The sequence below is a fragment of the Myotis yumanensis genome, unplaced genomic scaffold, assembly GCF_028538775.1.
Source record: "Myotis yumanensis isolate MYYU_CA2020_CCGP unplaced genomic scaffold, mMyoYum1.0.hap1 SCAF_8, whole genome shotgun sequence".
Lineage (NCBI taxonomy): Eukaryota > Metazoa > Chordata > Mammalia > Chiroptera > Vespertilionidae > Myotis > Myotis yumanensis.
This window is the reverse complement of record NW_027223759.1, coordinates 13,530,636-13,553,454: the sequence shown is the minus strand read 5'-3', so window position 1 is coordinate 13,553,454 and position 22,819 is coordinate 13,530,636. Positions and strand designations below refer to the sequence as shown.

The following is a 22,819-nucleotide window of genomic DNA, read 5'->3' as shown; positions in this document are numbered from 1 at the left end:
GTATTAACTAGGATTTATTTATTTATTTATTTATTTATTTATTTATTTATTTATTTATTTTTGCTTAAGTTTTAGGCATTGGCTCTCAGAGCCAAAATACACAAGAGTTCTATTAGCTCTTCAATCTTTACATAAGCTACATGCTAAATTATAGGAAACACACACTCCTGTGAAATACGATGCTGAGTAAAAATTTGTTAATATTTTTAAAATTATAGTAACTATGAATGATGAAAAATAACTAGTTAATAAGGCTTTTATATTTGCTAAGGATGTGATTTATTACTGCTGAATCAAGAGAATTAGGCAATTCACCATGTAAGTGTTAGAAACATGAGAGGAACAAGATATTTCTGCAGATTCTTCAAATACACATCCAAAATAAACAGATATAGTGTATAACTTCCACTGATCAAGAAAAATCATATCCAAATTCTTAACTGATAAGTAAGTATCCTTAACACCAAAGCAAGATAAAAGTGGGGAAAATAGTTTTTTCAAAAGTATCCTCTCCCCTCCTTGCTCTCTCTGCCTCCCGTGACTTTAAATTCTACTATATTGAAAATATATAAATTCCATTTAATTCTTTATCAGAATACTTAGCAAGGTTATCGCTTCAGTTGGTAGTTTCTCAATCTGTTTTCAAACTGACATGCATGAACGGAGTGGCTCACAGGTGGGTAGGTTTTGACAGGGGCCATACTTGCAAACTTAGGTCTCAGCACTTCTGCACAGCTACAGAGAACTTACCATCTCATTGGCAAGAAACTCCTGGGACCTTTGGAGATCTATGCTCTGGTTTTACCTCTGTACTAATTGACTTCTTATATAACTGTATTTCATTCACTCACTCATTCTTTCTTTCTCTACTACATGCCTTTTTCTCCCAGGAACTATGCTGGGCGCCAACCTTCACCCCACCAAACCTGAAGATGGAACTCTTCAAGATTCTAGCTAATAACACAATCAGCATATCAGGAACTGAACTTTGCTCCCTAACTCTTTGACACACTTACCTTTCATTGTAACTTGATTGATTGTGGAAACTGTTTATTACCTAGCAGTATGTTTTCATTTTTGCTTATTTATTTCTGTTGTTTGTTGGTTTATTATTATCACTTTCGTCTTGGCCCCTGCTATCTAGGTTCATATGTGCTAAAAGGTGGAATTTTTGAGAAGTGTATAGTATTGAGAATAAAACTATGAACTTTCTCATTTTTTAAAGAATTTCTATTTGATATGCAGAAGTCTTCCACAGATAGGGCATGCTTCAGACATTTTGACATTGTGTTTTAAAAACTGAGTGGTTGGTGTTTTTCTTTTCTTACTTTCTGAAACAAAAATGTGCATTATTTAGTTCAGATGATTCCAATGAGCCAAAAGGTGCTATAATCCTACATCCCTTAATACTGAAAAGACAGGAGGCATCAAAGCCATCTTTATACTCTATGGACCAAAGTTCTTTCTTCATCATTTTCCTAAATTTAAGATTAGAAATAAATACTAAATGTACTCTTTATACCTTAGAGTATCATATTGGCATGACAAATAGATATTTTATCTAGCTCCATATTTCAGTATGTCAGACATACACTCAGATCTTCTTACTCTTTTCCAGGAAATAATAATAATAAAAAGTTCATTTGGGGTACACAGGGACAAATATCTAAAGGAATGAAAAATAAATTATTTTATATAAGAATATTAATTCAGTCAGTTCAGCTGTCAATAACAATATCATGGCATTTTTCCAAAGAAAATGAACTCATATATTGAAAAATTTTAAAATTTGGTAAACCCTTATGTTAATGATGAGGCTATTGTTAGTGGAAAATATACCTAAGTGAGATATAAATACATGTGAGCATAATCATATATGATAACCATAACATCTCATATAAAAATCACAGATTTGCACACTCACAAAGAAACTCAGCTTTTAAAAATGCATATGCAAAAGGTGAAGTAAACATTAACTAACACTCCTCAACCTATTAAGACATAAATTATTGTTTTCAAAATACTAAATGCTAGTACATACTGGGTCAGCTAAGCTTAATCATTACCTGGTTATTGTTTCACCCTTTCTACTTATTCCTGTGCTACAAGAACCAGCATAATAAGTTAATACATACTCCGCTTTAAATGAGGCGGTGTGCAATAACAGAAAACGCCCTGGGCTCAAGATCAGGTCATCGACGTTTTATTCCTGGCTCTGCCCCTAACTCTGTGGTAACCCTAATAATTAAGTTAGTTTTCTCATCTGTAAAACAATGGGTCTGCACTAAACTGCCACCAAAGCCTTTTTATCTCTGATTTGATGACTATGGTCATGATGGGAGGGTCTGAACAACGCTCCCAGGAAGGCTCTCTGTCCTTTCACGTCAATGAAAATATGTGACAGGGTCCAGTATCCTCTCTTCCCTCCTATAATGGTGATGTAAACCAGCCAATAAGAAAAGTCCCATTGTATTCCGTAATCAGCACCATGCAAAAATGCCTACAAATCGACAAAAAGTATGGGTACTTGACTTGGCTCTCCCCACAGCAGGTGGGAACCCTAGGTCCCTTAAACACAGTTCAAATGTATGCTACCCTAGCAGAACAAACTAGAATAATATCTTCCAGTGAGTTCAGCGGAAACAAGCTGGGAGAAAGGGCCCAGAAGACTCTTTGTATGTAAAATAAATAGCAATGCAAAAATAATAACAACAATAAAGTGATATGTAATGGAAAATCTTTTTAAAAAATCCTTGTTCACATTGCTTTTGCTTTGAGATCCTATCTCTTCCCTTTTAATATCTTTTATTTGAGAAGTTGGAATAAATGATTTAGCATTCTTTAATCAGTGGGTGAAAGTGGACAATGTTAGTTGGTGCAGAGTGACTGCAATGGCAATACTTTTATCTGTGTTTTTAGTTCTTACCCAGATGGAGAGGTTCAGTTTTTAATTCTTCCAGGAATTTGTAATTAAAATGAAAGAAATATCCAAAACACATTGGTTCCTTTCTGACAGCCTCCATTCAACAGAAACCATCACAGAGTTCACCTATATTTTTACTAATTTGGTCTTGATCCAAAGGGCTGTAGTTGGGTACAACTCTTTTATGCCAGTGTTCATGATTTTTTTTTAATAAAAAAGACAATAGTTTCAATTTGCTTCTTGATTTTTTCCCCCTCCACAACAAGGAAGTACAATGAAATTAGATAAAACTAAGTGTTTTTTAATTCTGTCTCACTGTATCTATACAGAAAATCCTTCATCTAATGGATATGACCGGCCTGATTATTGTGGGTGCTGCTCGCTGTATATGGCAAGCATTTGGAGAGGACCCAAACACAAGATTCAGTAAAGCAAGTGCCAGTCAACCCAATTCAATCTTGAGAAAGAATATTCAGCATTCAGCTATGGAGAAAAACCTTTAGCTCCTCACACAGCTGCTGAACCCACAGTTAAGAAAGTAATGATTGGAGCAAGCATTAGAGATCTTGCTTCCTGGCAATTGTCATCAGTTTGGCTAAAATAAACTCTTATATAGAATTTTTTTTTAAAAAAAGAAAGCACTGTTTTAACAGATCTTGAGTTCATTACCCATTACTCTTTCTCAAGGCAATATAACACATGGGTACTGCTAAACTGGAAATCAGCGCTACTATGCAGCATTTCATTTATTTTACATATTCCCAAAAGGAAGGGATGTAACACTTATTGAGTGCCTACTATGGGCCAAGGATGTGCTTGTCTTTTAAATAGTTGACACTCAATAAATATTTGCTATCTGGATAAAAATATAAATATATAGTTTCTTTCTCATCATCTTCTCTGAACCAGAATATCAAAAATAAAATCATAAAGCCTACAACAAAGTGTTATAGTTTTGATTTCTGTTATTCCCCCATTTTACTAGTATATCAGCTGATTTTTCTATAGAGGCTGAAAAAGATATAAATAAAAATAAAGCTATTATTTAGTGTACTATTATTGTTTGGCTTTTCTGGAAATCTAATAATAACTGTTCTTCATATATATCAATTACTGGCTTTTTTAAAAGTTTAATGAAGATTACTAGAGATCACAAGAATTTTAACAATTTTAGAACCCATGGTTATGTTACCCTTACTCTAATGACTCCACGGACTTCCTTAAGAATGGGGCGGGGGAGGGGGGGAAATACAACAGGAACAAAATATGCCAGAATGCTTCTGTTGATCACCTCTGAGTTGTGGAATGAAGAGTGATTTTTACTTTCTTTTCATCTTTTCTATATTTTCAAAATTTTCTACAATAAACATGTATTCTTTGAATGATCAAAGAGGTTATCTTTAAAGATAACGTAGAATAGCACCGCATTAAATACGAAGAAACAAAACAAATACTGCTGTGAGTATCTTCTTCTCTAGAATGGAACTGTTCACTTTATGCCTCCAATTCAGTTTTGTAGGTCTGGGTGGGTGCAGGAATGAGGAGTAGAGTCAGGCAGTTAATAATGCCTTACGCTACCTAATGAAAAAGGCAGAGCCTAAGGCAACTGAACCCTGCTCCTCTGCGCAGGCAGGTTTATTTTATACTTTCCTGGAGGAAGAGCAGCTAGATCTTTAAGAGAATCACAAGGATGCGATGGAGAGAAAATCTGGAAAAAAGGAACCTCTGCATCTCTTGTCAGAGTCTAAGTCTTCTCTACTTCTAACTTCTGAAGGTGGATCTAAGAATTTTTTTGTTTAAGTTTCCAAGTAACAAAAGACTGGATGTAAAAGTGGAATTGCTCCTTTTTAGTAATAGAAGAAGAACAGAAATAGACTGTGGGGGTGTGATTATGATTATCGCATTTTAACATCATGGGCATATTGAGCAAATGTATGAAAAGTATTTTAATACACCCACTATTACTGAACGTTAAGTGTGCACTTGAATCAGCCTAAATCTCTTTAGGAATTGAAGGCTATAGAGCTTCATATGCTTTTGAAGTTGTATTTTCCCCATATGAGCAATAATGACATTCAGAGACTTTAAATGAGCTTTTATCCCAAACTAAGCAGATCAAAATGACACTATTTCTTTATGTGTTTTTCCTACCTGCAGGAAAAAGGCGTGATCGTTATTTATAAGACTCTGTTAGCAGTACCATGAGAAAGAACCTGATGTACAATGCATTGGGATACACCCTTCACTCTAGTGACTCCTTGGTTTCTCAGGTATGTACAGTGCTGTAGGTGCTACCGTAAGCCTATTGCAACTGATGGCTTTTCTTGGTCTTTGAAAATCATATGGGTTGGGAACAGGGAGAATAATGGGAAAGGGATTAGCATATTCAGGATGACACAGACCACATCATCACATTACGTAACAGAAGAGAATGGGCCTGATATTGGGCACCTAGGTCCTGGTCCCAGCGCTGCCTCTGGTTGCTGGGGTAAGTATAGCATGTCTCCTGACCTCAGGGCCTGGGTGCTCTCATCTGCAAAGTGAGGGTGGTGTAGTTACTTAGTCACTGAGTCTCTCCTTCTAATTCTAAAATTCTAATGTCTCTCGTTGTAATGAATGGCTGATTAAAACAAAGGTACAGATTGTTCATGTTCTCTTTGAAGAATTTAAGTTCCATGAAAAATTCCAACTTCTTCCTAAATCAAAAGTGTACTTAAAACACGGCATGGAAGACGAAAACTTCCATGTATTTCACTTTTCAAGGACTGAGGAATGACCGGAGTCTCATCCAAAAAGATTTCTCAATTAGAAAACTGACATAGCTTAGACAAACTATAAAATAATGAATTTTTGTGATTATGAAGAAAAAAAAAGAATGAGGTTTAAAGAAAAGAAAGGAAATTGGTATATTTACTTCTTCCTAATCTCAATTCTAGACTAAGGGATAACGCAAATATTTTTCCCATGTGATATACTAGAGTCCTTAATTCTGCAGTAAGATGAGCTATACATTTTACAGGCTAAAGAGATATTCTTATGGGTCTCCTTTCAAATCTATTAAGTTGTTCTACTGGCTCCATATGATGAATACCAATGAATTCAGTGTGTTGGGAATTGAAACTGAAATCACACAAACCCTTGGGTCCTTCATCCTTGGAGGGATGAAGGTTCCTAACTGGATCCCGGATACTGCAGTCTGTTCCCGCCCAGGTGAAATCACAGATGCAGGTGGCTTCATTACTACACACCTGTGAAGAACAAAGAACAGAATGGACCATTTTCACTGCACTTTGCAGACTATACTGGTGATAAATGTAAAAGAGACATAGGCCAGGCAGACACTTTAAAAGCCATTTGGAATTTTTTTAAAAGTCTCCCACAGTTTTAGGTATTAGATAAAGGGAAATCATATATGAGTCAAATAGTTGAATGGTAGTGTGTCAGTTAATTACAAAAAAAAAGAAAAGAAAAATAATTGTAATTAAATGTTAATTATTCATGTTGATATTGTTAAGTACACAAATGGTCTGACAATGTAGTTTATTTCATAAGTAGTTGTTTCTAGAACCATATTTTAGAAACATGCAAGCTTAACTCAAGGAATTAACAGATACTGGGCTCAAGAGACACAGCCAGAGATAAAGACCATGAGACATAAATCACCAGTGCATTGCAGGACCTCACCACATTCAACACCAAATTCATTTGGTGGCACTTTCCCAGCCAAATCAGCACCCCTCCCACCTTCCCTGCCTGCCCGCCGTCTTCTCTCTGTCGGCCAGGCTAAGACCCTCTGCAAGTGATTGTCTCCTCTCTCATCCCCTGCGGACCAAGCAGCATGCTGGAAGGGACTTGTCATTTAGATGAAATAAATAACCATCTGCAAACTAGAGGCAGAGTAGTTTAAGCCCTTATCTGCCTGCGAAATACAGTCAGAGACAGATTATTAGAGGCGATCAAATCAAACTTAAGCCTATTAGTGTAAGAAGCTTTTTAATCTTCTGAAATGTTATAACACTGCGATTATGATGAACAAGATTGGATTTGACCTTTTTTTAACAAGATGAAAAAGTGGGAAGGAGAGTAGAGAGTCAAGGGCCCTTTTAATGCATTAAGTTTCATAATGCTTACAAAGCAATAACTGACTAATGAAAGGTTCTGTGCGGTGCTTTTGTTCTCCTGCAGCGATTACTGAGCATTTACTATGTGCTAGGTACCTAAACTGAGTGTTTTATGTATAGCATCTCATTTATATTCACACTAGCACCCTGACAAATGAAAGAGGTTAAGTGACTTGCCCAAAGTCACTGGGAGGGTAAGAAGTAGAGCCAGGATTCAAACCCAGGATTCTTTCTCGCCTCCAAATCCATGTTCTTGATCACTAGGCTATACAGCCTCCTTTGTGAGCCTATGGTTCAAGCAAACCTGAAACGATACATAATTGTTGGGCATATGCTTCTTAGGCCTTTCCATCGTGTTTGATTCTAAATCACCTGCTTGGCTACCTATATTTTGGATTCTTTTTACCTTCACTCCAGCATCTTCCTTTTATATTATTGCTCTCAGTTCCTTCATGTTTCTTTTATCCATTTCTGGGGTCAGCATAAATTTTGAAATACTTTTCTTTTACTAAGCCAAATTTAAATAATTATTAAGATTCATTTTAGATATTCAGCTTAGGTTTGCCAGGTGTGTCTGCCCAAACACTTTGTCCACAGAATTAAAGATATATGCAGGTGGAGGGAGCATCTGCTCTCTGACTGGCAACGATGCAAACATAACTGTAGAACTGTAAACCTGTGGATTATATCAGTGAATCAGTGATCCAACCTTTAGTCTGGTACGACCTGGCATACATAGATAGCCAGCATGCATGCTGAGTAGCTGGAAGGGACTTACTGAAAGGGTTTAACTTATTTCAAATGGTAATCACAAAGTAATCACATTGGGTCTTTACAGAAAATCTTATCCATTTTCATCTGGCTCCTTAGCCGTTAAACTATATCTAGAGAATGTGGTGAATAAAAATAGCCAGTGAAAAAAGAAACAATAAAATACACCATATCAATGCATATGGGTGCTACTGTTAGCAGACAAATGCACTAAGAAAATAATCATAGCCCAGCTGGTCTGGCTCAGTGGGTGAGCACTGACCCATGAACCAGGAGGTCACAGTTCGATTCCCAGTCAGGCTCGTTCCACAGTAGGAAACATGCCGGTGGTAGCCGACTGATGAAGTTTCTCTCTCATTGATGTTTCTATCTCTCTATCCCACTTCCCTCCTCTCCCTGAAATCAATAAAAAACTACAGTATTTTTTTTTTTAAAAAAGAAAAGAATCAGAGTCAATGCATAGATATTGGCAACAGCCTCAGAGGGAGAGTGGCTGCACTGGAAACATAACCCCTGTGAACTTTAAGGATGCCAGATCATGAAAGTTTGAGCTGGAACACTGATGCCTACTTACCCCATGGCCTGAGCAGACTTTACCCTTGGAATCGAGTGGGCAACTGCTCATATTCAGGGCCTGAATCTGTAGGCACTTCCGATCTAAGCACATCATGGATGGGCCACATGGAGTTCCATCTTCCACGTAGCCCACATCTGTATCATCGTCTAAAACCACATGAGCACCACTAGGAGGAGAAAGATATTCATACCGTCATTAGCACCACACAAGGCTATTGCTCTTTATGACGCTGAAGAGGCTGTGATTGGACATGGATTTCTCCTAGCATTTCTCCACTTTTCCTTTCCTCCTTTCCCCACCTCTCCTTAATAAAAGAGCATGATAAAGAAAACTACCTTTCCTTATCACTATTATACCACCCGTCACAGGGAAAAAATATGTCAAGTGTATTCTAAACCTTCGCTTGTTTTCAAGACCAACATTGAGACAAGGGGAGTGAATAAGAGAGGTAATCTTATCATATGGTCTCCAAGGCTTTCAGATGCGTCACAGTACAAAAAGGCAGAAGTTGAGCAAAAAATAGCAAAATGAAAAACATTTTGGGAATTATTATTACTTTAGAGGATTGGATTGTTCATGATTGAAAAAGTAAACTGGTTCCTCTCTATTGATATTGACTCATAAAATTTTAAAGTTAGAAACAAGTTGAATTTGAATAATAGTCAATGCTATAATTACTAATAGAGTACCTTGCTGAAATGTTTACAAATATACCAACTTAGAATATAACAATATAATTTAACAAGGCTGTTATATATAGAGACATGTGAAAACTTAGAGATTCAAAGGAAGCTTGTGTGCATCAAACTATATTTGAAGACAACAAACTTATTCCAGGAAGGATCTTGCTGTCTAAGATCCTGTTAGAATTGCCTTCAGAGCCATTTAAAAGACAGAAAAACAGCCATCATTTGATCAAGACAGCATTATGCAATTTGGTTACCCATCTATTTATTAAATTTTGTTCAAAAAAATTTTGGGGTGTTTCCTGATCTTATATTCACTCACATAAGATGAAGGTTTGCCCCTCTGGGGACACCAAGGATAAAAGTTTGCAGATGCTGAAGGCAATTCTGTAGGGGGGATCCCAAAAGTGTTTTAAGCAACTTTTTCAGTACCATTTGAATGAGAGCACAGCATCTTAGAATTATGACTACTTTGAAGAGACAAGGATTATTTGGAATATAATATGACTCCCTGGCTTTAAAAATAATTCTCATATTTTCTGTGTCTTGTGCTCATAGGTAATTGGATATAAAACATTTGTCTCTAGCTATAAATAATATCTTAATAAATATTTTCTATAAGTGATTAAGTACTTATTAAACCATCTTCTAAATCAGACACATCTGAATGAAGTAAAGCTTAAACTTTTTTTGGTCATAAAAAATAAAACACACATAGTGTTTCAAATAGTGACATATTCCAATGCTTAAATGCTTAAAGCTTTAATCGTGGGTCAAAATAGATAACATAATTCTACTCTTCAGATTATAATTACAAAGAATGTCTCCTACTAATAACTATAATTTTTGAACAAATGTAATTTGCAAATCTAGATACAACTTTGTTTTTAAATGACTCTTAACATGAAAGGTGATAATAAAAATCTCAATCAACATTCCTCTTGTAAGAAATAGAAAAATTTCACTTGATTTTTCTAAATTTGTAATTCTCAGGTTTTTTTGGGTTTTTCCAATATTTAATATGTTACCTGCAGTCAATCACCCGGCCTTGATGATAAAAGGAAGTTGGGATGATCTCTCCCTGAAGTTGACCAATACGTGGAGCTCGGGTAAGGTTGGTACAGAGTAAAAATCCACAGAATACATCACTAAACAGGTTAAAAAATTTTTAAAAAGACAGAATAAGACAAGAGAAATAATGCTCAAAATAATCAAAACTACTCAGTCCATATATATTCGAAATATGAAAATATTATCTTTCTTTCTAAACAAAAACACTCGATCAGATATTGTTGGTTGCCTATGACGCCCCTCCTTTTTAACTAGCAGATCACAAATTTGTTTGGGGGAGGCAAAGTGCTCAGCCCTGAAAGAAGTCGTGACTGGCATCTAAGCTAGCCATGCACTTCCACTTCCTGTACCCTCTTTCCTAGCCATCCTCCTTCTTCTCCTCCCAGAGCTAAAAGTGGCCCCTGGGTGTTGAGAACTGAGAAAAAGCTGGCTAGGAAGCTGCTGAGAAAATCTGTTTTCTGGATACAAGGTTATTACCTGACAGGAGGATCCTTGTTCCTACCCCTGCTTCCTGCCTTTGAATGCAGAGCCTTTACATCTAACTTGCAGTTATTAAGTTCACAAGCATAAGGATCCAAACACAACAGGCAACGGATCACAGAGCAGAGGGGCAGAATCATCTGGGTCCTTAGTGACATTATTAAGTGACTCACCCACCATGATGGCATCTACCTGTAGCCTATTTAAGTAAACAGTACATTTCTTTTTTTTAAAAAAAAAAGGGGGACTAAGAAGTGGCATTTCACACACACAAAAAAGGAAGTCCATTGTCTAAAACATGCATGAAAATGTACTAAATTCCATCTGTAATCAGGGAAATGCAAATTAAAACCACAACCATATAGCAGTTCACACCCACCAGAATAGATAAAAGTAAAAAGCCTGTAACACCAAGCATTGGTGAGAATGTTGTTACAAATTCTCACTGCTGGTAGGGTTTACTAGTACAACCACTTAAAAAGAAAATAGTGTGACACCACTTGGTGGCACTGAAAATATACATCCATGATTTTGTAGTTTTGTTCTAGGTACAGGACTTAGATCAATGTGTCCAAATGTGCACCAACTTACCTGTAAAGAATGTTCCCAGCAGCATGGCTCCTAATAGCCAAAGCATTGAAACATCTAAATGTCCATCAATGTTGAATGTAGGAATAAACTGTGGTATATTACTATGAATATGAATGGAAGTCAAACAAATGGAACAAAAAATGAACTTAAGCCAAATACAAAATAACACAGAAATTATGATTCCTTTTCTATAAAATATATTTTACCAAGACTTTTGGTAAAATATATCATTAAGGATGAAAAGTTAGGAAGCAAAATTCTAAAGAAAAACAAAAAAAAAAAAAGAGAGAGAGAGACTGCCATAAAGTCAAAATGAAGGGAGGATCATTTTCTGGGATGCTTCAATGTTTTATATCTTGATCCAGGTGGAGGTTATATAGGAGGTCACTCCCTAATTATTTGAATGTATATTTGTGTATTATTCACTTTCCTGTTTATCTGTTATATTTCACAATTGTTAAAAATTTCAGAAAACACTGCCTTTCTTTAACTCAGTGGTGGCTGGATATTCAAAAGCTGTATTTTGCAATGATCTAATCCAATACCTCCAAAACTTTTTGAAGACACAGAGAAATGATCAGATCTGTCTAGGACATTGAGTTAATGAATGAACCTGATCTAATCTAGAGGTTTCCCACCCCATGGACTTTGACAACTTTGGGCCCCACTTCCTCCTACTCCCTGGCACCTCAAGGGCTGAACACTGTACATTATCTGTACCCTGCTCGTGAGACATCCAGTGGGAAGCTCCGTCCTATATCTTGGGTTAATTTTTAAGAAATTATCGTCAAAGACTTGTTGTCTTGTAAAGCCTGATCCATCACCAAAAACTAGGTGGAATTGCAAAATTTTGTAAAGTTCCACATAGAAACCATTAACTAGAGAAATAAAAACTTAAATTCTTGCTCTGCTTCAAAACTGGGGGAAGAATCCTCATTGTTATGGAAGGAAAACAGAGGATCTTTGGCCTATAACCTAAAGGTCCCATAGATTCATGTCATTGAGTAAATCATTAAATCATAATATTAACTTCCCTCAACTAATCAAGGGGAAAATATCACTGATGGGCTCTGAAAATATCTCATTTCCTCATAAAGAAGCCTCCAATATGCAGTGAATAGATGCTTTTCAGAAGGGAATAAAAATCTCTGATACAGCCCTGACCAGTTTGGCTCAGTGGACAGAGCATTGGCCTGCGGACTGAAAGGTCCCAGGTTTGATTCCAGTCAAGGGCACATGCCTGGGTTGCGGGCTCAATCCCCAGTAGGGGGCGTGCAGGAGGCAGCCAATTCATGATTCTCTCTCATCATTGATGTTTCTATTTCTCTCTCCCTCTCCCTTCCTCTCTGAAATCAATAAAAATATTTTTTTAAAATCTCTGATACAGGCATTAGATCTTTAATTAAATCAAATGGTACTGTACTCATGTAACGACCAACAACATGTTATTTTACTTTGAGTGGTCCCCCAAATATATAAGGCCTACATATGTTACTTATAGAACTCTGTATATGCTAATATTAATTAGTAATCCTTTGTCAACATATCTCTTCAAAACAAGCATCAAGTAAAATAAAGTATATGAGAAATATTCTGAATTTTTCAGAAATGATGTGAGTCTGTGCATAGAAAGGTTAGTCCATGGCGATTTGCTTCCAGATATACTAACATATTTTTATATGCATACTTTAAAATTTGAAATAACTGACATTATAAAAACTCAGTGACATTTATGTTGTGCCATTTCACATTTGAACCAGGCCTTTCCATCCGCTCATCACGCCCCACAGCTGACCACTCACTGTTTGCTGCACTGAATCCATCGGTCTCCATCCTTCCCACAGTTTCCCTTCTCCGTGCCTTCTGTGTTCAGCTTTTCATAGCAGAACTTGTCGGACCCCGAAGCCTCTTTTGGAGATGAGCAAGAGAAGATTTATTTTAGTTCTCTTTGTTATCTATAACCAGTTGTGTGCTGGTAAACGTTTGACAACTGATTCTCAAAAAAATACAAATTAAAAAAATTCTCATTTGTAGCATTTACCAGTTTCCATGGTGTAAATACCATTATGTAAATTTCCATGGTGTGACACATGGCTAATTTCAATGTCTCAGTGTGATGTCAACTGGCTTCTAAAAGTCCTGAAATTTTAATAGTTGGCTCTCACAAGCTAATGCAAGACAGCTCCAACATACCGCTACTTTTAACTTGAGAAACAAATGTATTCCCAATTCTTGCTGGCAGGTTTGAGGGGAGCAAGTAGGAAGGATCATCAGCAGAAATTAGTGAAGTGACACATAGAAAACATATAAACACACTTAGTCTTGCTTTATATTAATATTAGGAGATACCACAAAGTCTTAGCCAACTGAAATTTTACCTTGAAAGTCAGCTTTTACCATTTAAACCTTTTTTTTAAAAAGAAATATGCCTCTATTACCTTTCCTCTGTCAAAACTGAAGCCCCAAAAGTATATCTTCCAGTCAGATGATATTTGCCAAACACTGGAAGCACTGTGCAAGGCCTCTATCCCCCTTTTGTGTGCTTTCTGTATCTTTGGGGGTGACCAGCCTCAGCCAGCAGAGCAGACCCTTTTCTCTCTCCTCTGGTCTGGCCCTCATTACGCGAAGTTCACTGGGAGGCGCTGCAAATGCCAGGACAATATCACGTGTGTTAAGAGGCAGGGAACGTGCCGAGAATCATGACCATGTACCTGAATCTCTATCTGTCTGCACTTTGGGCAGTACCTGCATTTCTTCATTTCACACTAAGGATAGAAAATTGCAGAATTTAAAAAACAAGGGCTGGAACTTTCCTGGGGTAAAAGAACAGACGGCCAAGTTTTAGGGGATAAATGTTAAATCCAAGATACAAAATAAGTTATGCAAGTGGCTGGGTAACGATGTGACCACTGCACTCAACCCGATCTCTGCAGGGATATACTGTCCCTTCTCTTACCGCCACGAGCACTGAATGGCGCTTTCGGGTTCTCACAACAAGCCCCCAACTTCAGCAGATGTTCCTGTGGTTCTGTGACTAAGATTCACAGTTCTCTTTATTTCACCCTTTTCTAGATTTCTTTAAAACCTCACTCAAAGCTACACATCTCTCTCAGCAAGGCAGGCAGAGAAGGACAGTGTGAAGAGAAACCTGTGTGTGAGCATCAACAGGAAAACGCAACCTACTTGTTCCCCAGATGTACTGACATTGGTTGTCCCGGGTCTTGCACTCCCCACTGTAGCAGCGACCCTGAGGACAAGAACACACACCTTATGAGGCACACGGAGCCGGTTCTGTTTCCCCCCAAATTTTCACAGTGAAAATGAGAAGCACAAACATCTTCAGACAAGCAGAAGAATAACAGACAGCTAAAATCTAAAACTAAGAACAGACCTCATAGTACAGCTCTTTAAATCTAATCATCTAAAATATAAAACTTTATGGTAAACAGCAATTGCTAAATTTCTTTGAGTGATACCAAGATGATTTTTAGCTTCTTTTGTTTGTGAATAGTTAGGTTATAACATGGCTTTGGGGCGGGGGGGGGGGGGGGGGGTTCGGGGGGGGCACGTTATAACAGATTGCCATATTTTTTCCCAAATAAACAGACTGGTATTGAAGATAGTCACAACTCAATAAATTGGATTCCTAATTCTTGCCCTTAATCTGGACAATTTGTCAACAGAGTTAAATATAATACAGTTAGTATTTGGTACGACACAAAGCAACTCCGGATCAGAGGACCACTGTAATAAATTACTATTGTTTGAATTGTAATTTTCTTTCAAACTTGTATTTATTTAAAAAACAACAAAACAAACACCTAGCAAACTAATCTTTTTAAATTTAACACTTAAAATGTATAGCCCAGCATACCTGATTTTGATTGCATGCATATCCATCTTGTTTATGAAGATTTGGTGGGCACTAAAAAATATAATCTTTTTAGTTAATGCTCATCATGTTAAGTTCTTTCAGGTTATGTGCACAATATGTAAAAACATCAAAAAAATTCAAGCATGGTGAACATATAATTGGAAAAGCTTAAAAAAATATGACTAACTCCTTAAGTAGATTATCCAAATTAATTCTCCCATTACTGGTAAAAATAAATAAATTAGGTCCACGCAGTGGGTGCTTTTTTGTTTCTCTGTTTTCCACGAAGTAGACTAGAATAATAACTTACATTCACTTGCCTACAGAGTAAAAAGTAGAAGGGATTAAAATGGACAATGACAGGATATGAGTCATCTTGTGATGTAGGAGTGGACACATTCAGAAACTAATTTACAGACTGGCTCAGCTCTGTGAAAAATGTCAAATCTATATCTGACACCCACGACACTCACCTCGAGGCCACATTATTAAAAAAGAAAAAAAATATCCTGCCTTTCAGCTCAGTGTAAGTGACGAATCTCCATTACATTTCTGACCTCTCGAACCACAGCCCTGTTACTAGAACAATCCTGATGTGATGGAAATTTCTTTTTTCAGGTCTATCTATCAAATAATTATTTTAAAGTACACTTCATTTTTCACCCCAAATTACCCTGAATACATTAAGTTGAAGTGTTTACCACATGTAAGAGAGATAAAAAAAAAATTCAATTCAAAGCCTCCACCACAGTGTTCAAAGCAAATATGAAAAGGAAAAGAAAAAAAAATACACAGGTGTGGCAAGTGAGTAAGAAACACAGCAGTATGCACCGAGACCTCCCTCGGTGTTCTGTCACCTCCTCAGTAAAGGACAGTCGCACTCTTTCAATTATTCAGGCCTCAAATAATTGGAGGCATCCTCTACTTCACTTTTCCTAGTCCATCAAAAAATCCCCATAGCCCTACCTTCAAAATGTCATTACTGCCTGACCACTTTTCTCCATCTCCACTGGAAAACGCCTGGTCCATCCCTTCACCCTCTCTCACTTGGATTATGCAACAGTCTCCAACCAATTCCCCTCCTCGCCCTCCTCGCCTTGTAGTCTATACAGCTACCAGAGTGTCCCTTGAAAAAACATGAACCAGACAGTGTCTCCTCTCTGCTCAGTGGCTTCCCAACTTACTCATGGCTTTCCAAGTTCAGCACGACCTGCTCCTATGCTGCACTGGCCCCATCATCTCCCTGACCTCGTTCTTACTCTCTGCCACGACTGATCTCACACCACGTGAAGGTGCCGGGCATCCTGCCACCCTGTGGCCTTTGCCCTGGCTCTTCCTTCCCTTGCCCACCACCCACCCCTGCCCCCGATTTCTGCATGGCTTGCTCTTTCATCTTCTTTAGGGCTTTGCTCAAGTATCAGCATCTCAGAGAAGCCTTCCCTGACCAGGCTCTTCAGAACTGTAGCCCCTCCCAGGCTGGCATTCTCTGCTCCCCACTCCCTCTTTGGTTTTGTTTTTCTTCTCCATCGTACTTATTAGCAACTGACTATTCGTATACAGCAGGTCCCCGAATAATGTTGTTTTGTTATAACATTGATGAGAAAGAAAAATAAAAACTGATTCCCAGCCAGGGCCACTGTCTGTGTGGACTTAGCAGGTTCTGTCTGTGTCTGCAGGAGTTTTCTCCAGGGACGCCGGTTTCTTCCCACATCCCAAAGCTGTGCACATGGGTGATTGGCCTAAGATGTGCACGTGGGTGATGGGCCTAAGATGTGCACATGGGTTTCTTCCCACATCCCAGAGATGTGTCCCAGTGTGAGTGAGCGTGGGTGGGTGTGAGTGTGCCCCAAATGGGAGGGTGTCCCACCCAGAAGAGTTCCCGCTTTGCATGACCAGGGTTGGAACAGTCTCTGGGCAACCATGACCTTGAACTGCAATAAGTGGGTTGGAAAAGAATGATCTGACTTACTTTTGTTCATCTTTCTTAAATATCTGTATAGCTCACATTTATTTTAATGTTTAACATAAGAAGTGTTTGGGGTCCTTAAAAGTTTGCTGATGTTTCTGTGACAAGAAAAGGGCCATAGGAACTTAGCTCTTGTTCATATCATTTAGCCTCTGGTAAACTTGGTTGTTAGATGTCCTTACACTTAAAGTCACAGTTTTCAAGAACTTATCGATGATGTTAGGTGAGGACTTACTGTATTTTACTTATTTGTATGTCTATTGTCCTATCCTGAGCTCCATGAAGACACGGATTTTGTGTTTTGTTCCCTGCTGCCTCCCTGGTGCCTAGAACAAAACTGGGCTCAATTATTATTGAGTAGATGCTCAATAACTATTGGCTGACTGGGAAAACAAATGAACAGCCATACAGATACAATTAAGTTATTCTATTCTGTACATATCAAGCTGTTTGTCAAGTTCACTACAGAAAGCTAACAGAACTAATTTAGAATTGCTAAGAAGCAGTAACTTATTAAGGAACACGTTGAGATCAAGTGCTTGGATTCTACATCTTTCTACAGATTATCTGACTCTTATATAAGCTTTTATTCACCACAGCTTTTCATTCAACCTGATGGTGACTATTCAAAGGATATAATTACCAGCCCCCAAACCTGGCATACTGGGCCAACTACACAAAAAACAGAGATCCCTGCGGTCTCTTTCATTCATCCAAATCCACTCAAAACACAGTCATTATCGTATTAATCAACTAACATTAATTATTCACTTACTTCAAGACAAATACAACCACACTGAGCAAAAATGAAAAAGAAATGCCGCTACCATAATAGGCACATCAGAGTCTAAAATTAATTTGTCATATTTGTGATGTTTCAATAGGAAAGAACTCACAGAATTCTTTACTAATGAAAAAAAAAATGCTTTACTTCACCTAATTATAAGCTGTCATAGCTACATGCAAGAAGATTTCCAATCAATTTATGTTCAGTTTAAGCTAATAAAAGCCAGTTGCTTATCGTTGAAACGTTTAACAAGGGAAATTATGGAATGTTTTATGGTCTCTGGAGACACTTAAAGCAAAAGAACCATAAATCTGTGTACTTTATGCTGCCCATGCAGTAATACGCCTGTGGTACAGCTCTGGTCTCTAAAGGCCATGCCAGCCCCAACTTTTATGCTGTACAAGAGGGTTCACTTGAGGAAGACTTCAACAGCGCAGTAGCAGTAAAATTGGGCTTATTTTAAATTGTGTTCTACTACCCATTTGGATGACATACTTCATGGTGCTAACAAAAAAACATTTCCCACATCTTCCTAAAACATCTTTGTCATATCATCCAGTATTGTTTGCCAAGGAGTTCTCTCAGTATTGTTTATTCTGTTATAAATTGTGAACTTAGAAGGCAGCTCAGGCCTTGGCTGGGTGCTCAGTTGGTTGGAGCGTCATTCTGATACACCAAGGTTGCAGATTTGATGCCCAGTCAGGGCACATACAAGAATCAACCAATGAATGCATACGTGGAATAACAAATCAGCCTCTCTCTCTCTCTTCCTCTCTCTCTCTAAACTCAATAAATAAATAAAAATAAAAGTAGCTCAAAGGCATCAGTTAATGCTAATATCAAAATTAAGCAAAAACATCCTATGAGATAAAAGAGATAAAGTCATAATGTTGCCAACAATACTAATTCTCAGAGATGCAGAAATTCTCAGAGGTCACCATTTCTTAATCATTATTAATATCAATTAAATTCAAAGTTTTCTGCCTCTTACAAAGCCAAAGAATTTAAGGACATTTCTCTTTTTCTGCCAGTGATCTATTTCAGGTTTATTCAGGTCATATAAAGAAATTACTAGTAACAGAACATGTTATTCTAATATGCCACTGAGAAATTAACAGTACAGTTTTTACCTTAGATAAATGAGATTAAAAAGAACATTTTAAAAAATTTAGACAATAAAATATTCAGTTGACCACAGAGCCCTTATTATAAAAGCCTTATTTCCGGTAAATTCTATGGCAATTCAGGAATTAAAAGTTGAAATGGAAAAAAACATACTTCTAAAAGAGCTAAATACGATATAATACAGACCCAAAACAATATATGATGGGTATAAAAATAGTATTATCCTATAAAACTAAAAATATAACACAGTGGAACAGTAATTCGTGAATGTCAGTACACTTGCCATGAAACATAGAGTCCACAATTCTTATACTTTGCCACTATATTATAAGAAAATTACAAAGAATCCGATTTACAATTTTAAATATAAGAAAGAAATACGGCCCGGCTGTATGTGGTTGAGTTCAGTGGTTGAGCATTGACCTATGAACCAGGAGGTCATGGTTCAATTCCAGGTCAGAGCATAGGGCCTGGGTTTTGGGCTCGATCCCCAGTGTGGCGCGTGCAGGAGGCAGCCAATCAATGTTTCTCTCTCATCATTGACGTTTCTATCTCTCTGTCCCTCTCCCTTCCTCTCTGAAATCAATAAAAATATACAAGGGGGAAAAAAGAGATGCACAGAAAAACCATAAAAGAACAGCCTGAACAAATTTCAAGTGTACCATATCCTTACAAGGGTCCATTTGGATGGAGTCTCATGATATATATCGAGAACTTTCAAAGAGATCAATTAGGAACCTTTGTTTCCCTCTCCTCTAGTCCTTTCAGTGAAGGAAATTCAGTGTAACTCCAGCCACTCTCTGCTCTTTATTCACTTCTTCCCCAGCAGGTAGAGTGGTTGACTGGTTGATAAACTAGAGAGGAATAATTGGGCATTCTGGCTCAGTTCTGCCATTCTCTCTTGCCTACTCACATAAATCATACTCTCTCTACATGACATGTAAGGCAAGGCCAGGCTCTGTAGGGAGAGGCCACTCCAGACCCAATTTTCTCAATTACCTGTTCTACAGCCTGAACCTGGGATCTATAAAGAGGCCCATTTAGCCTCACACTAAGCTATGACTTTTATCTTGGCCATTTTCAATAACAAAAATGATATTCTGGCCTCCATCTGTACTCTATTTATTGGTAGCTCCTTGGATAGCACAAAACCTGGCAATAGGTAACTCTACTCCTAGAAACTTACCCCAATTAGCTAACTCACAACAAGAAAACAGTCTTAAAAATGCATAAAGGTATTCACTGTCATATTAATTCTAATTCTAAAAAGTTGCCAAAAATCTATAAATATCCACCACTGGATACAGAAATCAACTAATACACATGACAGGCTCTCACGCAACCGTAAGAAGGATTTTTATGTAATAAATATGTCATGGTGTGGGAAAATGCTTTTAAGTGATGTCAGAATGAATATGATGGTCCAGTGAATCTAGAGTTCTTACCAAGTTCCTACCTGTCCTGATTCCTGGCTTCCTCTCTGAAGGTTCCCACGCATCTCCTCTCTTTCATTCCTTTTCTTGAAGAAGCCAAGCTCCTGTACCTGCTGCTTTCTGCCAGGCTCCTCCTTAGCTGTTTCTGCTTAAATGCCTACCCCTCCAAGAAAATAGACCCGACCACTCCACCTAAAACCCCCACTCCCTCAGTTTTTGCACATCGCCTGATTTTATGCTTAGCTCTTACCACCGCTGGTATTTTTGTTCACTCGCTTGCTTTTCTCCACCGAGCAGAATGTAAGCTCCAGAAGAGCAAGCACTTGTCCATCGTGATCCCTCTCACATCCCAACTTTTACAGCAGTGCTTGCCATATAGGAGGTGCTCAAAAAATGTTCATATGAATGACAAATAAAGACTTGAAATAACATGACCTAAATGTTTAAAAGCATACAAATCACATAAAGAAGGAATGCCACAAGTCAACATTAATTATATGTTATAATAATTTTAATGTGAGAAGATCACGCCAAAGCACATCGGCCACGCCACCAGACAGATACAGAGCGGAGAGGGCAGGACTCCTGCTCCCAGTCCCACTTCACCCAGAGCAGTGCTGCCTGCTTCCTGCTTTCTATCTTGGGCTCCCATCCAAAATTTTGTGGTTTTTTTTTTTTTGTTTTTTTTTTTTAAAAAGGGGTTTGTGGCTTAAAAATGTTTGTAAACAGTACATTAGTGCTTCATTAGTGTTTTCGATGTGGGGACCAAGAAAGAAGAATTAATTAGTTGGGTATAAACCATATAAAGGGAACTAATTATGAAAAGGAAACTTGGAAGAAAAAGAGATTCCTAAAATAAAGGCAGGCTGGAAAACTACTAGAAAACAAAACAAAAAACAAAGGAGCCAAAGCATAGTCACACATGTAATCTAAATGGAAAGCTTTAAAATGTGCATTTACACGTAAAATGTATTACCTAAACCTCAGTTTGCCATACCTGGCCCGAGTCCCCAGTGCAGTACTCGGTAATATCACACCCATTCACAGCATCCCGACATTCATATCCTCTTGGCTGAAACTGCAAATTGAAATCCAATGTTAGGAGCTAGCATTAATTAATCTTTCTTAGAGTTAGCATTCTGATGTTCACCAGTAATTCTGGTACTCTCTCACAACCATCACCAAACTCTTCGTATGAATTAGCAAGGTAGTTGCAGAATGAAGGCAAGGCCCAGTTCTCACTCTTTGTAGTAAATATGAATCATTAACCAAGACAGTAAAAGTTTAGATTTCAAAACCCACTGTCTCAGAGTATTATTTTTAAAAAACAATGTAATGGCAACTATGTAAAGAAGAAACACTGGTGTGGCTAGGGACAAAAGAGCGACAAAACACTAAAATATAAACATTTAAGATTTCTCTGGAGGTTTATGTATCCACCCAATGTTTACTAATTAACTTTATGAACTTGAATGTTAATCTTGCTTTAACTAAATATATACAATCAAATGTCAATGGTTCCCTTCAGTAACACCAGTGGATGCCTACTCTATACAAGGCATTTGGTTGGTCTGATTGGGGATAAGTAAAAGATTAAGGAATTACCTTCAAGCAACTTATAACCTGGTAGGGGACATAAGGTGAGTATAATCTAAGCTGGAATCTTCTAGAATACCATATGTATAATACCCATTAATATTGAATAAAATGATCAAATTGTGTAATTCTATAGGTAAAAGGAATATTAGAGGTTTTTATAGAAGAGAAAAGAAAATATTTTTAAAGGACTTTTTAAAAATTAACTGGTCTCTATAGGTAGGCGTAACTATGTGTCTACACACATATAGACATACATTCACACATGACTTCCTTATCTAGCATTTTTGCCTTGGTAGGGGATTTAAAAAGCCAAGTGTAAAACTATGAGCACTAGCTTTTATGCTCAGAGTCTAAAATAAAAAGACCACAGGAACTGTCCCTCTTCTATTCAACCATCTAACCTGGTTTTCATCTGCGTTAACAGGGCAACTCGTAATGTTTATTTTAGAAGGACTACATTTTTTAAATGTATACATTGAGATATTTGGCCCCTATGTCAATGAAAAGAATGATGAAGCTGTCAGGAAACTCACCAGACATGAGGTATTGTTGCAGCAGGGCCCGTCGCTGCAGTGGGCCCCATTGGAGAGAGAGCACTTCTTACAGCACAATCCATAGCATTCCTAGAAAAAGCACTTGGCGTGAGTAAGTCAGGACGCTTCCCCATTGGTCCATTCAACATTCTCTCCACGTATGACTGAGGCATAATCCAGACGAGGGGATTCATGCAATAGTAAGCAAATACTTCAGGAAAGAGTTAATCACTTGGACAATGACAGAGTCCTTCCTGCCATATTTTTCAACAAAGCATGATC

General features: G+C 37.6%; 1 protein-coding gene across 4 annotated transcripts in view; it reads right to left on the bottom strand.

Moving 5' to 3' along the window:
* The window catches only part of ADAM23 (ADAM metallopeptidase domain 23), a 152,338-nt gene that overhangs the window by 17,484 nt on the left and 112,035 nt on the right, over nt 1-22,819 (bottom strand). For 3 of the 4 annotated variants that reach the window (XM_070421954.1, XM_070421955.1, XM_070421952.1), the window contains exons 17-24: nt 22,538-22,627; nt 21,403-21,483; nt 15,095-15,145; nt 14,404-14,467; nt 13,023-13,128; nt 10,107-10,226; nt 8,390-8,558; nt 6,060-6,171 (exon numbers count right to left, since the gene is read on the bottom strand). In XM_070421954.1, coding sequence (XP_070278055.1) covers nt 6,060-6,171; nt 8,390-8,558; nt 10,107-10,226; nt 13,023-13,128; nt 14,404-14,467; nt 15,095-15,145; nt 21,403-21,483; nt 22,538-22,627 — 793 coding nt within the window. Of the gene's footprint in view, nt 1-1,578; nt 1,667-6,059; nt 6,172-8,389; nt 8,559-10,106; nt 10,227-13,022; nt 13,129-14,403; nt 14,468-15,094; nt 15,146-21,402; nt 21,484-22,537; nt 22,628-22,819 lie in introns of those variants that run through there. The other variant, XM_070421956.1, reaches the window with a different exon arrangement.